The sequence below is a fragment of the Notothenia coriiceps genome, unplaced genomic scaffold (genome assembly GCF_000735185.1).
Source record: "Notothenia coriiceps isolate Sejong01 unplaced genomic scaffold, NC01 NC01_scaffold00002823, whole genome shotgun sequence".
Taxonomy (NCBI): Eukaryota; Metazoa; Chordata; class Actinopteri; order Perciformes; family Nototheniidae; genus Notothenia; species Notothenia coriiceps.
In genome coordinates this window covers 20,414-38,245 of record NW_011335524.1, presented here as the reverse complement: position 1 = coordinate 38,245, position 17,832 = coordinate 20,414, and the positions used below count along the sequence as shown (strand labels likewise).

Sequence of the window (17,832 nt, the reverse complement as noted above, 5' to 3'; positions counted from 1 at the left end):
GAAACTGAAATTAAAACTGGGATTCTTTTTTAGAAACAATGCCTGCTTCTCCACCAGTGCTAGGAAACGGCTTGTAGCTGCCACATTTTTGCCGGTCTTGCCATACGGGGATGTTGTGTACATGAACGCCTCAGCTCACTCCCTTCATCTGCTGGACGCTGTTTACAATGGGCCTCTGAGGTTCATAACCAACTGTAAACCCCTCACACACCTTTGGACGCTGTACTCTTTAGTTAACTGGGCATCACTATATCATATCTATACCATGCTTGGACTGCTGCCCCTCTACATATCCACTTACATATCACACAAACAGTACAGACTACGACCTCAAAATGTCTGTCCCCTCAGTATGCACAGAGCTTGGGGAAAAAGCCATATCATACTCTGCCCCCTCACCCTGGAACACACTTCAGCAGGAACTTAAGCTGACCAGTTTGATACCCATCAGAGATTTAAAAAAGCTGGAGAAATCATCTGTGGGTAAGGCTGTGGGCACCTGCAATATTTGACTATATATATACTTTTTACGATATTTTATTTTATTGTTGCCTTTGTGTTTATTGTCCTGTCTGTCTGTCTGTCTGTCTGTCTGTCTGTCTGTCTGTCTGTCTGTCTGTCTGTCTGTCTGTCTGTCTGTCTGTCTGTCTGTCTGTCTGTCTGTCTGTCTGTCTGTCTGTCTGTCTGTCTGTCTGTCTGTAACTTTGTGTGGTAGTGTTACCACTGAACAGGTCTCTCTTGAGAATGAGACCCTGTGTCTCAATGAGATTTTCACCTGTATAAATAAAGGCTAAATACAAAAAATATATATATAATACACTTTATTTATATAGCACCTTTCATGCAAAATGCAGCCCAAAGTGCTTTACAGAGTAAGACAAGATAGAGTATAAAGAGTAAGTAACATAATTTAAAAAAAGTTATAAACAAACAGAAAGAGTCATATCACAATAAAACATCAACAGTGATACCACTATAATTACCCCAAAATCTAAAGCCAAAGGGATAGGTCCCTAATTTACTATTCAAAATTCCAATGGAGTTTGCTGTTTTAAGATCCAATGGGAGGCAGTTCCACAGTTTGGGGCCATAAAAACAGAAAGCAGCCTCCCCAGATCTCTTGTAAAATACTCTAGGTACCTCTAAAAGAAAGACATTGGATAATCTGAATGTGCTTGTAGGTTTGTAAAATGAAACACAGTCACTGTTATATCTAAGGTCCTGCAAAGCCTTGTAAATTGTTAAAAGCACTTTCAAGTCAATAATAAGATCAAGTCAATTGTCCCTGGGGAAGATATCTTTAGCTTGTCACAATAAAGGTCTGAGTTTGGAATCAATCAAAGATCAATACCTGTCATAAGAAGTATGCCTGCCAAATGTAGTGAGCAGTTAATCACAAAATTGATATTTTTCAACTTATCACTAATGTCTGACTTTATCTTTCAATTGTTAACTACTGAAGATTTTAGTGTATAGCAATAACAAAATGAAAAGTTCAAATTCCATGTCGGTAAATCTGTATGTAAAACTCTTCTTCCAAATCCCTTGGTTTCCATCCCACCAGATACTATAACCTGTTTAGGCAAAGCCATTTTTATTTATTATCTTAAGTATGTGCAAGAAAAAAATATCAAAAGCGAAAAATGGTTTACACTTTACTGCATTGCACATACTTCAAAGGGATTCACTGTAACCTTCCACTGTGAACGTAGTTGGCCTGACCAAGTATGTCTGCATTCCTCACAGAGCCAAATGTCTTTTTGATCTGCAGATCAGCAGAACGGTAGTCCAAAATCCACAAAAATACAAGTGGTCTCAGAGGTATCTTTCTGAGAATGTTTCTTAAAATGAACACTAATCTATGCTCCAATTTGTCTCGGTGAATGTTACAGAAGCTTTCGAAATTATGTTGCTAGGCTGCAGAACTTCGGCCTCAGGCAGGATGACCTCAGCAGGATAACATTCTGCGGGTAGGCCATCCGGGGTGTGGCGCTGTTTAGATGACATGACTGGCGAGAGCGTCTCAATGCAGTCCAACCTGAATGCACTATCCTCAAATACCTGCATGCAGAACATATCAAATGAGGAAGGAAGTGAGTAACACATCTGGGTTAAGTTTCTACCAGTCTAACTGAAGTAAAAAATATATATGTGTTGGATTAAAAAATGACATTATATGAAAAAACTTGGAAATTTAGTTTAAGTTTTTTAAATTTTACAACCCTTTTTTAAGATGTGAAGGGACAGAGATTGTTAGGGGTGTTGTGATAATACCCTCCAACCCGAAAGCCCCTTAGAAATAATTATTTAAGACTCCATGTCCATAGTAAGAACCATTTCAATTTAAAGTTAGGAAAGCTTATTTAGTTTTGTGAAACTCAAGGTGAGAAACAGACTAACCTTACCATCTCATACAGTAACATGATACTTCTGACCTGTTATTATTTTGGATTTTGTTAATCCCACGGTGTCCCAGGAGAGCATCTGAACAAAGGAAACTCAGCTATAAATCTGGGTGTTTCTGTGTAACCTATTCCACATTTTGTATAAAAGCATAGGCTTGTAGCAACCAGCCTTGAGAGGTAATTTGGCACAGTTAAGTAGCTCAGCTGCTTGTTATGCTGCTCCTTGGGCCTTTGCCAACATGAATTCCGTACCATAAACCAGCTAACCACAGTCAGACTCAGACAGATGAGACGCGATAACAGCAAAGAACGCAGCCTGAAATGTCACTGGAGTATGTAAGAAAGAAGTCACTTTGGAACTGGTATACAATGACAGAAATGGGACTCTGATCAATCCATGTCCTACTTTGTTGCATCAGATGATCTGCTCATTCTGCTCTGTGCAGCCTCTTCATGTAACGGAGGTGCACCCACAGAGCTACGAGTGACATCACTATGATGTCACGCATATTTTAGTTCATGGACTTTAATTCAATCCAGATGTGCGCATCGACGCTGTTCTGGTTTAAGTTCCTCCACCTCTCCTCTAGGCCGAGGGAAATGATCGGCCATTGTGTTATCTGTGCTTACATATTGCAGGGATATGATTTCATCCTGAGACGTGTCCCTGACTCTATGTGGGACATTCCAGTTTGTGCTGTAGCTACAGGATGTGACACAGGATACAGTACAATAGAACTGGAAGCAAACAAAGTATTGGAAGGAAGGAGACACTGTAAATGTAAAGCACAGTTGCTGTTCTAGGTTCTTCATTTACTGTGTTGTCAGGCAGCAATTATGACGTCAATTTATAGGCAGCTATTCTCTTGTGTAAATCCAGGGCCACCCCTGGTCAACTTGTGGCCCCACGCAAAGTTATATGATGAGGCCCTCTGTGTCGCGAGCGTCTGCGGGACAACGACTGGGGGGCTGTGCTAGTGGAGCCACATAAGCGCGAGGTGAGGCCCCCTCCACGAGGTGAGGCCCCACGCAGTCTGCGTGTTCCTGTAGGGAGGTGTAAATGTACTCTTTGTTGAAGACATTGTTTACAGTTTCATCCTATCAGAGTGCCTGGCTGGGGTCAAAACTGATTGTGTACCTCATAGGTCAGTAAAGGCCTCCTTTTTGGCCCCTATACTCTACTCTTAGCCTTTTTGTGTCGCCTTCCGCTGAAACTCAAATGGCAACTGAAGCAGCCATTCCTGTATCGACCTGCCACACGCAATGACACATACACACACACACACACACACACACACACACACACACACACACACACACACACACACACACACACACACACACACACACACACACACACACACACACACACACTAATGTGATTACACTCAAACGTGCAGGTGCGCACAAGCATGCACAGGTACATGCATGCACAATAAGCAGAAAAGAAAATCCTTATTGTGACTGAAGAGGATTCTTAAAATGAGAGTATAAATCTTTCAGCACACCCTTTTATAACCCATAGACGCACGGAGGAGAATGCACTCCATAATACACAAACACTGCCAACATGCAAAATGACATGCAAATCAGATACAAATGCAAACATGCTGCTCAGTACTACGCCCGTGTTTGAAATGAACAAATGGTGTCACTGACTGAAATCACAAATCCTCATCAATACTTGCATGAATGTAATACAATAATTGTGTGTGTGTGAGTGTGCTTGTGTGCATGTATGGTGTATGGTGTAAGTGTATGTCGGTACCTGGACAATGTAAGCCTTAAAATTATTAACCGAATACATTGTAAGGTATCATAATTATATTACATTATTATAATCATAATAATTTTAAATCATCAAAAAACATATTATATTTTTGTAATAAATTAATTGAAATAAATTAAATTAAAATGGTATAGTAGACATAATTATAATAACTCAAAATTAATAACAGTAAAGAATATAATTTAATCATTATATTATTTGAAAATAGAAATAATTTTTTTTGTTCCAATTTTTATAAACAGATACATATAAAAAGCTACTGGATTTGTTTCAAAATTCAGTAGCTTGTGCAAACTGTCGATAAAGGCGATACCACGTGTCACTCACACTATTGTGCAACTCTTTTATAAACAATATGTGTGGAAATGGATCATGTTAATAACTCACCTTTGGTTGACTGACTTTGTATGAGTCACTCACCTAAGGCAGTTGTTTAAGTGACTCGAGTAAAGTGCATTTGGGTGAGTGACTCTGACTCTGTACTAACCCAAACGCATCTTAGCTTAAACACAACCAGGCAGGAACCATTCCACACCTCCATGCTGGTGTGTGTCTATACATACCACACTGACAAGAGCCTGTTGTTTCCACTGCTTTTGTTTTGTATCACATGTGTGTTTATGTCTAGTCGAAGACCCCCACTCTCCTCTGTCAAAGCTGTAGAGAAATCACTGCCAGTGGACTCAATGACAGAGGAACTGAAAGGTGTACAATATCTCTTAGCGACACAAGATGTGGAAACACCTTTGGAATTTGTCATGGCCTCTCCAAGGGACAAATATAGAGCATGTCTTTCCTCTACTGATAAGGGTGGATCCTCCTCACACATTGACTAATCTCAAACCAAATTCTCCTTTGGCCTCTTTTTAAATCACGTAAAATAATGTTGTGATCTCAGCTGAATCACTGTAAGACAGGTTTGGTAGGTGTTATGGACTTTGTATCATGGCCAGTCGTCCCCACACTACAAGTAATAGTCTAGTCCATGTGTTTCCTCTTGTGCTTATTGGTAAGTGTGTTAATTCATCATCCTCTCGGTTTGGACTTCCTCACTCTATGAGGGCCATCTAAGTGTTATCTCACCTCTTTGCAAACTTCCAAGACTTCCTGTTTGCTCACTAGAATGATGCATCGACAAAAGCCATTCTGCAGCTGCTGCTCTTCCTTTTTCCTTTGCTTTCTCATCCTCTTCCTTCTCCCATGACAATCTTCCTCCTCCTGCTCTCCTAATCATTAGAGTCTTAAGACATTATAAAAGATGAGCACACAGTTTCCAAGTTGAAAAAATAAGTGGTGGTTAGCCACCAAAGTAAAAGTACTTGAACAATGGCTGTTAAAATAATTCTATGACCAAAGATATAATTTGTCAAAACTTGCTCATTCATAATGTGTATAGGGAGTCAGCTCTATGGTAGAGGCTGTCCTAAATGCTAACATAAATTATGTTAATATGTTCACAAAGGCAGTGCTTATGTAGATAGCAGTTATAACGTACCATGTTGAACATCTTAGTTTAGCCTGTTAGGATGCTAACTCTAACTGAGGTTGATGGGGAAATGATCAGCTTGGCATGTATTTAGTCATCATCCAAAGTGTTGGACAACCTGATGATGGCCCGGGGTGACAAGTCAGGGGATCAACCCTATAATAAACTAGGGAGACATGAATATGTGAACCAAATGTATTTGCAATCCATCCAGTTGTTGTTGAGACATTACATTTGAAAACCCAAATGTTAGGTAATTGGATCCCCAAACTCGCTTACATTTTTTTATTCTGCAAGTGTTCTGTGCAAAATGTCATCGAAGTCTATCCAATAAAGTTGAGATATTTTTCAGCATCAAAAACCTGTTGATTGATATTTCCACCCCTTGCGGCTCCCATGGCTAAAAACTATCCCTTTTGACACCTGTGCAGACATGCGGGTGCCCACATTAAAAGGCGACCTGCCGACACGTGTCAGACCTCACCCTTTTAATGAGGCTTTTAATTTTCAAATAAAAAACAGTGTGGTAAGTTTTCGCTTTGATGCAGTTATCCTTATTTATTCTCCTGCTATGAGTTTAATAATCCATTACCATTAGTTCCCCTGAACCAAAAGTCTAAAGATTAAATTAACCTACAATGAAGCACAGTTTTATTGTTCTACTAAAAGTGGGTTTTCTAATGTCCTCTTTAGCATTAATACATGGGAGTTTCATATATACATCCACCCATTATGATAAGGTTAGTTTTTCAGAGTAGCATGGGCCAAAAAATAACACATTTTGGAGTGGATCCATCACATGGCAGATGGTCAAATAATTTGTACTTTTGTTAACATTGCGAGAAAAGGCATTTCCTTGGGAAGGGGAGAGGTAATCAAGTGTCGTTTTGCTTTGAGTTTATACAGTGGATGGTTATAAATAGAAGCCCAAACCTCTCGGGTTGGCTTCTGTCACATCTGCATGTGAAAGATGTCAACAGTTTCTTCTTTTGTTCACGTTACATGTAAAAGCACAGCCCTCAGTTTGATGAGATAGATGTGAAAATGGAGGATTTGAATAAAATCCTCTTTTAATTGTCACATCAACCACACAGTGGCCAGGAGGTGAACTGGTGATAAACTGGCGAACAATCTGTTGACCTTAGAGGATGTCCGACACAGTAGAAATGTTATATATTAATCCTTTGAATAAACTAGACCTAATCCACAAGGCCTCAATGTGTACACACAGTTATATAAAATATAGTATAATCTACTATTTATTCCAAGCGGTACTGCATCTTTGTTCACCTTCAACAATAACAGTTCATTTCGATGGAGATTATGTTATCACAGAAATCTATCAGTTACCCTTTATGCGTTTGATTGATACATTCCTGGAGATGTTTTTTTAACGGTAAGGGATCCAGCTATGAATCATAGTTGGCCAAGATCATGTTTCATAATCAAACCTGTCAGTCAAAAAACTAGAAGGAAGGGCACTAATGCTAATACATTTTATTTTTTGCCAATTTTCAGAGCCACATAGTTAAAAGACGAAAGACATTTGTAATTGCTGCACTCAGTATGTAGTTTAGCAAATATCTATGAACTCAGTTACACTTTATTGTCATGTTTATATTCTTACTGCTCCTATGTGTGCCTTGGGTGGTGCCTGAAGGCAACAATGAGGAATTGTCTTCAAGTCTTCACTCGAGCAGCAACATTGCATCACTTCCTTTTCTTTAGTCATCAGATTTTATCCTGCCGAGGCTATTTCAGGTCTTAGTGTGCAACAAGTTAAGGAATATTACTTTATTTGGTCATTCATTTTCTCTCTCCTTTCAGGTTTTAACCAAATGTGTGGCTCAAGCTCTTATCTTGGATATACTGACGGCCTTCCTCCAACTTCAAGGCTATGCATGCATGGCTGATGATTGTTTTCCAGCTGAAAGGGGTGTAAGTTGATCACATTCAAGGTTAACGTTGTTGCCACACAAAATGCCTAACTTCACTCTTTACTTGAGAGATTGGTTGTTTGATTTACAACTTTAAATGTGGTTCTGTTCCCTTGCCACTTCTGGGCATCTGATAAGGTTTTGCTTTTGAAAGGTCTGATCATTTTTGGCTAGCCATGCCTGAGTGCAATTATATATATCCTTGTTTAGGTAAATTGGGCAGGGTCCCTGGGCTCTTTGGTGTCATGAATCATTGGATGAGAAATAAATAAGCAAAAAATCATAATTTTTCAATAAGTGATCAATATGTTGGTTGAGTAAGGTTTAGTAGGTATATTTAGTAAGGAGCAATGTAATAAGCGGGTTATGTACTGCAAGCTGCTCTTTTTTACAAAAAGTATTTAAAAGAATGATGCACAACCCCAACTTTGAGCCTTTGCCCCCCCAAGGGTCTGGGGACCCGGGACAATGCCTGCTATAATCCCTTGTAATCCAGTAATGGATATGTTAATGTTTTTCCATAAACTTGCAACGCAAGTCTTACTTAATAACAGATGTGTAAAGTAACTAAGTACATTATACTCAAGTAGTTAAATACAATTATGAGAAACTTGTACTTTACTTGAGTATTTCCATTATGCTATGTACTTTTACTCCACTACATTTACCTTTTAACCTTTTTAATACGGGACTTTTACTTGTAAAAGAATATTTCTACACTCTGGTCTTTTTACTTTTAATCAAGTACAAGATCTGAGTACTTCTTCCACATCTGCTTAATAATAACACCTTTATTAATTATTTTAAGAAGCAAGTAATCTCCTTTTAGTCCTTTGATATGTCAGCTCTATGTTCTCTCTATATATATTTTCAATTTATAATAAATGATATCTGTTTTCCAGATATTACAAAAATAAACATTTGGTTTCATATTTAAATGAATGTGAAGAATGTCTGGTACAATTAGGGGTGGTTTAATAAGGAGTTATGACAAAGGTTTTACACATTAATGAATATGAGCAGGTATATTAGGCCTCATATCACCTTAATGATCCACTTAGCAGTATCGCAGATGTAGCAGCAGCCAGCTGGAGATCCAGTGGACAGATTACACATGAGCAGAGTTCAGCCTGAGACAAGCATGAACACACAGAGCTGTGAAGAGCAGAAGTCAACTGTCTGTGTGGAGCTAACGTCGAGGCGGGGCGACATTTATCGACGGCAAGTCTTTCTCACTCTCTGTTTGCTGTCTCCAACATTCTCGCCAACATGCCTCAAGCATGATAATAAACAGGTTTAGCTGGGTGACGGGGAAAAATTAATGTAACAGGAAACTTTCGACGAGTCCCAGCGGCGGAGCAAAACATGGTGAAGAAGGCAAGATGACGGACTTAACGTTTAACCAAGGAGAAGCGTAAAGAGCCAATAACAGTGTGGTAAGTTCACAAAATAACTACCATATTATTTACGCGGTTAGGATATAAAGTTGTACATATACGTTACGTTTATTTGAATTCCGATATGTCATCTTGCTCAGAGGAAAAAGTGTTTGTCGATACAACATTGGACTTTCAAACCTTCCGTTGGCTAACCACTTTAAGTGTCAGTGTGTTGCCTCATTTGTTCTATGTTAAAGTTATGTCATTCGTGTTTTTTTGGGGTTTTTTGTTCGGTTTGTTACGTTTCCTCTCGGCACTTCGCATATTAGTGGCTTTACAATATGAGCTTGCAAATGGAGACTTGTGCTTTTGGCCAGAGGGAGGAGCCACACCCAAAACCCATCTATCCTGTGGTTAGATTCCTGCTCCCCTCATTCATTGTGCTGAAACTAGTTATTTTTAACTGATAGGAATCCTCTTGGCTGCATATATTATGGAAGATAAATATCTGAAAAATAATGAACATTATTTAGCTATAGGTCTGTGTTGTATGGTAGCAATGCATGTCATAATATAAATAAGATCAATGTCTGTTCTTAATATTCATCACAATATGGCAAATTAATTCAAAAATAGCATGATGCTTAATCAAATAAAACACTTGTTACATTTTACACAAGTTAACACCAAAACTACAGTTTCCAGTTTTATGGACAACAGAATTATGTAAAATGACAGGATGTGATCATGTCATAACTTGATTCCTAGAAAATACACGATTAAAAGGAATTGATGGGGTGCAGCTGATAATTATTTCTCGATCCGATAAGTTGGTCAAATGTTCCCTTGAGATGTCAATGTTATGATTTATGTGTTTCCTATGCAGATTTTTCACTTGTATATGATAAGATAAGAAGTAACTTTATTGATTCCAATTTGGGAAATGTTTGTGTTGCAGCAGCATAAAAAGACAACGCATTGTACATTAGAGAAATTAAAAGACTATAAATTAACAATCCAAAATGCAAATATCTCAAATAAAAATAAAATAGCAATAAAATAACATATACATGTTGCAATACAAACTTACAGTAACTAAATATAAAGCAGGATATTATATACACATTAAGTGTGTAAGGAATGCAATATTAAATTGAATATAAATGTAAAATGTACAGTGTGATTTTAAGTCCAGTTATTAAGAGAAGCTATGGATCAGAGAGTTCTCTGCCAGCCAGAGGTGATTTGTTGTACAGTTATTGCAGTAGGCAGGAATGTGTTCCTGTATCTGTCCTTGTGACAGCGGAGCTGCAGCAGTCTGTTGGAGAAGGAGCTCTGCTGTCTGTCCAGCTGCAGGTGGAGAGGGTGGGTGGGGTATTATGTTATACCTGTTCTTCTGAGACACAGGAACCAGAGAAATGTGGCCATTTTTGTTTAAAAAGTGTTTTTTAACAGTAAAATTATCAAAATTGTTTTAGATCTAGTTAAGGTATCATTCAGAACTATATTGCTGGTGTTCTTGTTGTGATATCTAGATAAACTGAAACATATTTGTGGTTTTAAAATGATTAATACATTGAATTTATCACATGACTCTTTTTGCTCTAACCTTCTCTTTAGACTTCAGTATGGCACATCGTTCTCAGTGTTCCTCTGCCGGGGATAACCCCCTGGACCCCAACTACCTCCCCCCTCACTATCGGGAAGAGTATCGCTTGGCTATTGACGCTCTCATTGAGGAAGAATTGGAAGGATACTACCAGTTTCTCCAAAAAGCAGATGTGGTTGACTTCTTGGCCTCATCTGAGATTGAGTATATCTCAAGCTCTGTTCAGGTGCCTCAGCAGAGCAACAACCCTGAACAATATTATCAAGAGGATGAAGGAGATGGCTCCTCAGACACTTACTGGCCGATTCACTCTGACCTGGACGTCCCAGGCTTGGACCTCGGCTGGCCTCAGATGCACCACTTCATCGGGCCCACAGAGGTCACCACTCTGGTCAACCCCCCTGAGCCTGACATGCCGAGTATCAAGGAGCAGGCCCGACGACTTATCAAGAATGCTCGGCAGGTAGATCTTTCACTTTCTATGAGACTTCCTGCTTAAGTTGTCAGTAGTGTCATTCTCCTGACAGTGTTTTTTACAATGTGTTTGTTTGCTTCTATCTCCTCAGGTGATTGCCATAGTGATGGACATGTTTACTGATGTTGACATACTTGCGGATATTCTCAATGCTGCTATGAGAAATGTTGCTGTCTACGTCCTTTTAGACAAGCAGAACGCACATCACTTCATCAACATGGTTTCTAACTGTAGAGTTGATCTACAAAGCATTCAAGTGAGCACATTTTTCTTCAAAAAATCTGTTAAAATAACAAACAGAAAAGGCTGATTACACATTTAAATTCTATTCATGTTTCCCTTTTCTTCAAATGTGCGAACCTGGAAAGTAGAAGTAAATAACTAATTTAACTGAAACTAACTCACTAACTAACTTACTGACTGCATTGGGCAACAATAATGTGTTTTCAAAACTGAATTAGTTTAGACTGACTAACAAACTAATTATGAAAACACATTATTGTTGCACAATGCTGCACTGGCCTTTGTCCGATGATCTGTAGTTTACTTTGAGTCACTGTGTTGCTGCAGTTACTAACCCACTTGAGCACCAAACAGAGCTGAAATAAAGTCTCCATCAAGTTTTCTATTTACTTCTGATTGAGAGTAATTTGCTAAAAAAAACAGTGACATGCTATATCTGTGCTTATATATGTCATTCATTTTCAAAGACTAATCCTCAATTTTAAAAAAAATGGTAGGAGACAGAGTAGGAAAGTCACATAGTAATGAGTCACAGGATAAGTTGACAAAAATATAGAATAGACATATCCTTAAATTGTCATTCTCTGCCCATATTAACGGAACTTGTTGAAAAAAGCAGAAGTGCAGTGGGTACACCACAGCTGTTGCTAGAGGTGACTCCCTCATACAAACAAAGACAACTTATCAGCTTTTCCTTTGCCAACATTATGTGGCTAGTGCCCTTTTAACTTAATTGAGATTACTCTTATTCGAACTGAATTGTACCCTTTCCAAAAGAAATTGAGCAAACAAAATATACTTAAGAATAGACCGTTTTTTTTATTGATAGAAATCACAGTAACAGCATACTACTATGTAAAGCAACTTGAGATGGAGCCCTTTCGTTTTGCTAAAACAATGCTTGGACTGCAATTAAACATTAACCCCACTATATGTAAACGTGTGTCTTGATATTTATTTTTGGGTTATGTGTGTCTGGCAGCTTTTACGCGTGAGAACAGTGTCAGGCATCAAGTACCACTGCCGCTCAGGGAGCACCTTCACAGGTCAGATGATGGACCGCTTCTTGTTGACAGACTGCAGGGCTGTGCTGAGTGGAAACTACAGGTGAACACATTTAAAACTGCCACAGAAAGCCACGCCTCTACACTTGCATACCAAACAAGAATTTGAGTGATAGATATATGTTTTTATGAATACATTTAGTTAGTTTCTTTTTGTATAAAATGTGTATGTCATGAATGAAGTGCTTCTGTTAATTCATACTTATTGTCATGTCTCTGTCTAGCTTCATGTGGTCTTTTGAGAAGCTCCACCGCTGTATGGCACACCTTTTTCTTGGACAGCTCGTTACGACCTTTGATGAAGAGTTTAGGATTCTTTTTGCTCAGTCCCAACCACTGATTATTGAAAACCTTGCTCCAATGGAAGAGTTAAGCCTTTCACAAAAGAGGCAATATCCAACTGAAAGAACAATGTACAGAGAGACAAAGAAATTTCAGTCACTGGACACCGGTCATCCAGATGATGGGCTAAGGCATCCTTACAGTGAACGCATGGATTTGAGAATGATGGCCCTTAAAAAGCAGGAATCCTTGCAAGGCCCTGCAGACATGCACAGTAGATTTACACCCCAGCATCCTCGCATGGATCCATCCATGATGGAAAATCCTGCCTTCAAACGTCACAGTTATGCTGAAGGCAGTCATGGTAGATACTCTTTGCCATTCCTGCAGCAACAGGGAATGCCAGAATCTGAGAAACTGGGAAGGCAGTTCTACAGGGGGCAGCAGCCTGGTCCAGCCCCAGGAAGAGAGGCAGATACCGGTGCCAATGAGAAGTTTTGGAACCAAGACTTCTATTCGGCAGATCCTAATATTGAGCCTGGTTTACCTCCAGAGGTCGAACCAGGTGATAACTTTGACCCTGTGCTCAACTATTTAACATCTACCAGGATTGCCGAGTTTGACAAAGGCTCAGAAGAATTGCAACCTGTAGCAGATTTTCCGTTTGGTTCATCTCACCCTAGAAGATCGAGTCTAGGCAACCAACAAGCCTTTCAAGCGTCTCCCACCCCATCAAATCCAACTGATCAGAAGCAGTCTTTCCAGGAGCCTATCACTGACCGCAAGGATCCTTTGGTGAAACGGGGGCTAAGAAACTGGAGGATTAGCTCTTTTCTAAGTGCACATGATAATCCAGAAGAGGAAGGCCTGCCATCAGCACCACTAAATGCACAGGATCCATTTGAAGTGCCCTCTAACCCCATACAGCAAACAGCAGGCATAGATTTAGCACTCCCAAAAATGCCTAATTACAGAGAATTTAGGGTTCCTGCAATACCAAGGGCAAGTCAGATGCCAAGTTTTGTCACCACAAGACAGCCAAGGAAATTGCCTGATGAAAACACTGCAGTAGCAGCGGAAATAAAAACAACACCAACACCTTCAGAATCCTCATCATCCACAACTGAAGTGGAGAAACTAGAGGACGTAGAACAAAAGGAACCAAAAATGTCTGGCCTTCGAAGGGAGGAGTCGTTCCGTCGGAAATACAATGCAGCTATACCGAGGAGCTCTAGGCTAAGATCCTCTATGATATTCAGCTCTCTGGACCAGAAGAACACTGCTCCAGGTGACCAACAGGATGAGGAAGGAGACAAAGATGAGGCAGAACAGACAAAACTGCCTTTTGTTTCTCAAGTTATGGGACAAAGGAGGACTGCAAGAGAACCTTTTGAGTGGAGTCGTTACATGAAGTCAGCCACCTTTGAAAACTCGGCCACAGACCAATCCAAACCAGATGATGGTAACAGTAAGCCAGATAATAAAGATTCACCAAAGGATACAAATTCAGAGGATCTTTCAGAGGCACAAAACACATTAAAACAACCAAGTGTAGAGCAAGCAGATTCTTCACCATCAGTGCCCCAATCCAAAGCTTCTGAAACTGAGCTGCCAAAAACGGATCAACCAGTAGAGCCACCCAAACCTTTGCTCACCGCTCCTTTGTATGTAGACATGTCTGATCCTGATAATAGGCTCATGTTTTTCAAAGAACTGGCAGCAAAACGCAAAGCTGCTAATTCTGCAGACGCTGAAAAGAGCAAAGAGAAGGCTCCAATGAAATCACCAATTGAGCTGAAAAGCAACACAGCCGTTGAAAAGGAGAAGCCTGTACCAAAAGAAACCTCAGAAAAGACTGCTGATGCTTCTATATCTAAGGGTTCATTAGATAAAAATGCTAATGCCAAGGATGCAGGGAAACCAGTATCTACAGAAGCATTCAAAGCAGCCAGTCTATCTTTGGATGCCTCCAAAAGCTGTAAACAAGAACAAACCAGAGTTCCAACTGATTTGGAGAAGATAGAGCTTAGTAACAACCAAACAAAAGCAACTGTTTCTGCAGAAACGTCAAAACCTCAGAGCCAATCACCAGAAGAGCCAAAGCTGTCAAATCCTGCTGTAAAAACAAGTAGCTCCAGCCACCCCCCTACACCAACAAATGCCACTCCAGCTAGCGTGCAATCCCTTGCACAAGGTACAGATAAAAGTAAAAGCCCCTGCCTTGATTCTACCTCAAAAGAGTCTAGTTCACCCACTCCCAGTTCAGAGAAGGTCCCACCATCTTCTGGATTAGCTGTATTGGATTCAAACACTCCAAGCCATGAATCCCTTCAGTTAGAAACCAGCATTTCAGGCCAAAGCTCATCCTCTGAACAAATTATGCCAGTCACTGGTTCACAGATCAGTCCAAGTCCTTCTTCGTCTAGCCGTGCTATTTCTTCCACTTCATCAGAATCCATATCTTCTAGTGTTACCCAGAAAGACTCAAGCTCAACAGTAACTCCCAGCATATTGTCCCCTAATGCACAGGAATCTGTCAGCCCCTCCCTGCCAGCACACTCCCATCTGACGTCACCTGATACCATTTCAGCAACTGACTCTGCACATGTGGAATCTGACATTTCTCCTGACACATGTGCTGCTGGTTCAGAGCCAAACAAACCTTCACTACAGTCCCATACAATGACAGACTCTGAAGAATCAAGTGCTCCTACACCTTCCGAAAAAGATATCCTTGCTAGCCTTAGCCCTTCATTGCCTGAAACATGTCTACCTAATGTATCTGACCTAGAGAGTCAATCCAAATCTGCTCAAAATGAGACTAATACTGCTTCCCCCACCCAAGCAGTCCCTCTACCCAACCATTATCCAGTAGAAACCAGCTCTCCTGTCAACCCAGACTCTACTACTGATGCTTCCCAATCAGAAAGACAAGCGACCCCTCCCTCCAAACTCAACGTGACAAGTTCTGTCACTCCCACTCCTCCTGAAACAGAATCATCTTCAATTCCTTCTTCTCTGTCACCTGAGACTGAAACAACAAAGGGTGTTGGAAAGGAATCAAAGGTTCTTGGATCATCAGAGGATGTCAAAGCTGATAGCAAGCTTGCTAGCCCTTCATTGCCTGAAATATGTCATGTACCAGATCTAAAAAGCAATCCTTCAGAGCCACCTGTACCTGCTAAACATATGGACAGTCAGAATGAAGCAAGGAAAGAGACTGAAAAGACTGACCCTGTTGCGAAGAAAACTGGTGATACCAAGGCAACAAATAAGGTCAATAAGACTAGTACACGGGAGTCGGTTGGTAATGAAAAAACGAATGAACGAGTAAGCCAGAACAACTGCTCCGGAACGCCAGAGATCACACCAGATGTTCCTTCGTCACCACAGTCCAAGCAGCCCAAATCTAGCCAGTCTCGCTTCCAATCATCAACAGCCAACGTGATCTCAAGCAGCAACCTCAGAGACGATACAAAGCTGCTTCTAGGGCAGATCTCTGCCAATAGCCAGAGCAGGAACGAGGCTGCCAAAGAGGCTCCTGTCACTGATGATGAGAAAGAAGACAAAGCTGACAGAAATGCCAAAAGGGAGAAAGAAATAGGTATCAGGTCCCTTAGCAGAGGGCAGCCTAAGTCAATTGAGGAGCGTGACAAGCTGTTGGAGAAGATTACACATATGAGGAAGGAGAGGAAAGTTTACAGCCGATTTGAGGTATAAACACAACACCATTTTTACTAACAACTGTTTAAATGTAAGTTGTGTTGCTTAAGTTGTTACTCATTTTGTTTCTCTATTACTTTCACAGATGGCACCTTAAATGGAATCGTAAGAAATGTGTAAGAATGAACTGAGCATAAAGTGTGTGTAGAAAGAAAAAGATTCAATTTAAAGATGAAATAATGACCATGAAGTGTTTCTGACCAATGACATTTTCTGACCAAAGACCTTTAGTTTGTTTTCTGCAACAACAAAAAAAGCATATTATGCAAACAGGAAGGGGACCTCGAGCTGGCTTTAAATGGTAAAACTAGCAGTTCAACAAATTAATAGAAACCTGATTTTCCAATTGTATTACAATGACCAACAAAGGGTTTACCAAGATATGAACATAGACTACGTGTGTGTGATCTGATGATGAATGATGTGTTTTTACTGACTGCATGGGTGAAGTGCAATGTTTGCAACAGGATCTCTCTGATGACGTCTGTCCTTTCTTTTTTTAACGGCACTGACAGCCATTACATTAAAGTATGTTGGTTTTAAAAGTGTAATAGATAATCTTTATAGTCAGTCTGTAATATACTGTATTTGATATTGTAGTTTTTCACAATCGTGTTCCACAAAGATGCTGATTATTACGAGGGTTTGTGAAACTAGTAAATAAATACATTCATATCCACGCAGGGCTGTTGTTTCAGTGAAAATACGTTGGCGCTTAATTTTAATATAAGCAACAGTGTCAACCATATTGTGGTATTTTGATGAATTGTTTGTCAAACGAACAAAAAGTAAAAAATATGTCTCGTTTTTTTTTTTTTTTTCATGTAATTGTTTATGTTTAAAACCAAAGCTACGTGCATGGCTAGATTCCACTGGGTTAAGTGACTATATATGGTGTTATCTTCTGTAATTAGCTGGAACCAACCCTATTTTGACTCTGAAAATGTGCTTTTTTTCAATGAAAACATGTCATACCTAACCTGTACACTGAAACAAGAAAATCTGAGGCTGCAAAGACTAAACGACAGTATGTAAAATGTTGCCTTGAAATACTAGATGTATTGAGTCTGTCTTCAGCAGCACTTGCCCTTTGTAAATCAAATGTCTTAAAATGGTGGTGTTATCCTGTCATTAAATTGCCAAAAGAAGGTACTATGAGAAGCAGCGCTGGTTTCGTTGATAAAATGTGGCTAAATGGAGTAATTCACATTTATCATGTGCTGTATATAGATCTTTTTCAGATCTTACGTAATAGGGAAATCACAGGTCTTAATTATCTTGAAATGTTTTGGCTCTATGAAACCTACAAGTTTGTATCTTCTTGGTCAAATGCACTTATTGTAAGTCGCTTTGGATAAAAGCGTCAGCTAAATGCAATGTAATGTAATCTTAGAAACTAATGACATTTTAAAAGATTGTAATGGTTTAAGACATGATTAA

At 39.7% G+C, this 17,832-nt stretch overlaps 1 protein-coding gene across 1 annotated transcript; it reads left to right on the top strand.

Annotated features, from left to right (window-relative positions):
* Window positions 1-8,717: 8,717 nt before the first annotated feature.
* LOC104940889 (protein FAM83H-like) lies at window positions 8,718-17,556 on the top strand. The gene is made up of 6 exons (XM_010765897.1): window positions 8,718-9,053; window positions 10,617-11,068; window positions 11,172-11,336; window positions 12,306-12,430; window positions 12,612-16,383; window positions 16,478-17,556. Exons 2-6 carry the CDS (start codon window positions 10,625-10,627, stop codon window positions 16,487-16,489), a joined length of 4,518 nt encoding a protein of 1,505 aa, XP_010764199.1. The 5' UTR covers window positions 8,718-9,053; window positions 10,617-10,624; the 3' UTR covers window positions 16,490-17,556.
* The last annotated feature ends 276 nt before the right edge of the window (window positions 17,557-17,832 follow it).

Bases quoted from the DNA above. Each gene is read 5' to 3' on its own strand.
- LOC104940889 (XM_010765897.1), top strand. From the start codon at position 10,625: ATGGCACATCGTTCTCAGTGTTCCTCTGCCGGGGATAACCCCCTGGAC. The intron at 11,337-12,305 runs GTGAGCACATTT...TGTGTCTGGCAG, and splicing joins TTGATCTACAAAGCATTCAA to CTTTTACGCGTGAGAACAGT. The intron at 12,431-12,611 runs GTGAACACATTT...GTCTCTGTCTAG, and splicing joins GTGCTGAGTGGAAACTACAG to CTTCATGTGGTCTTTTGAGA.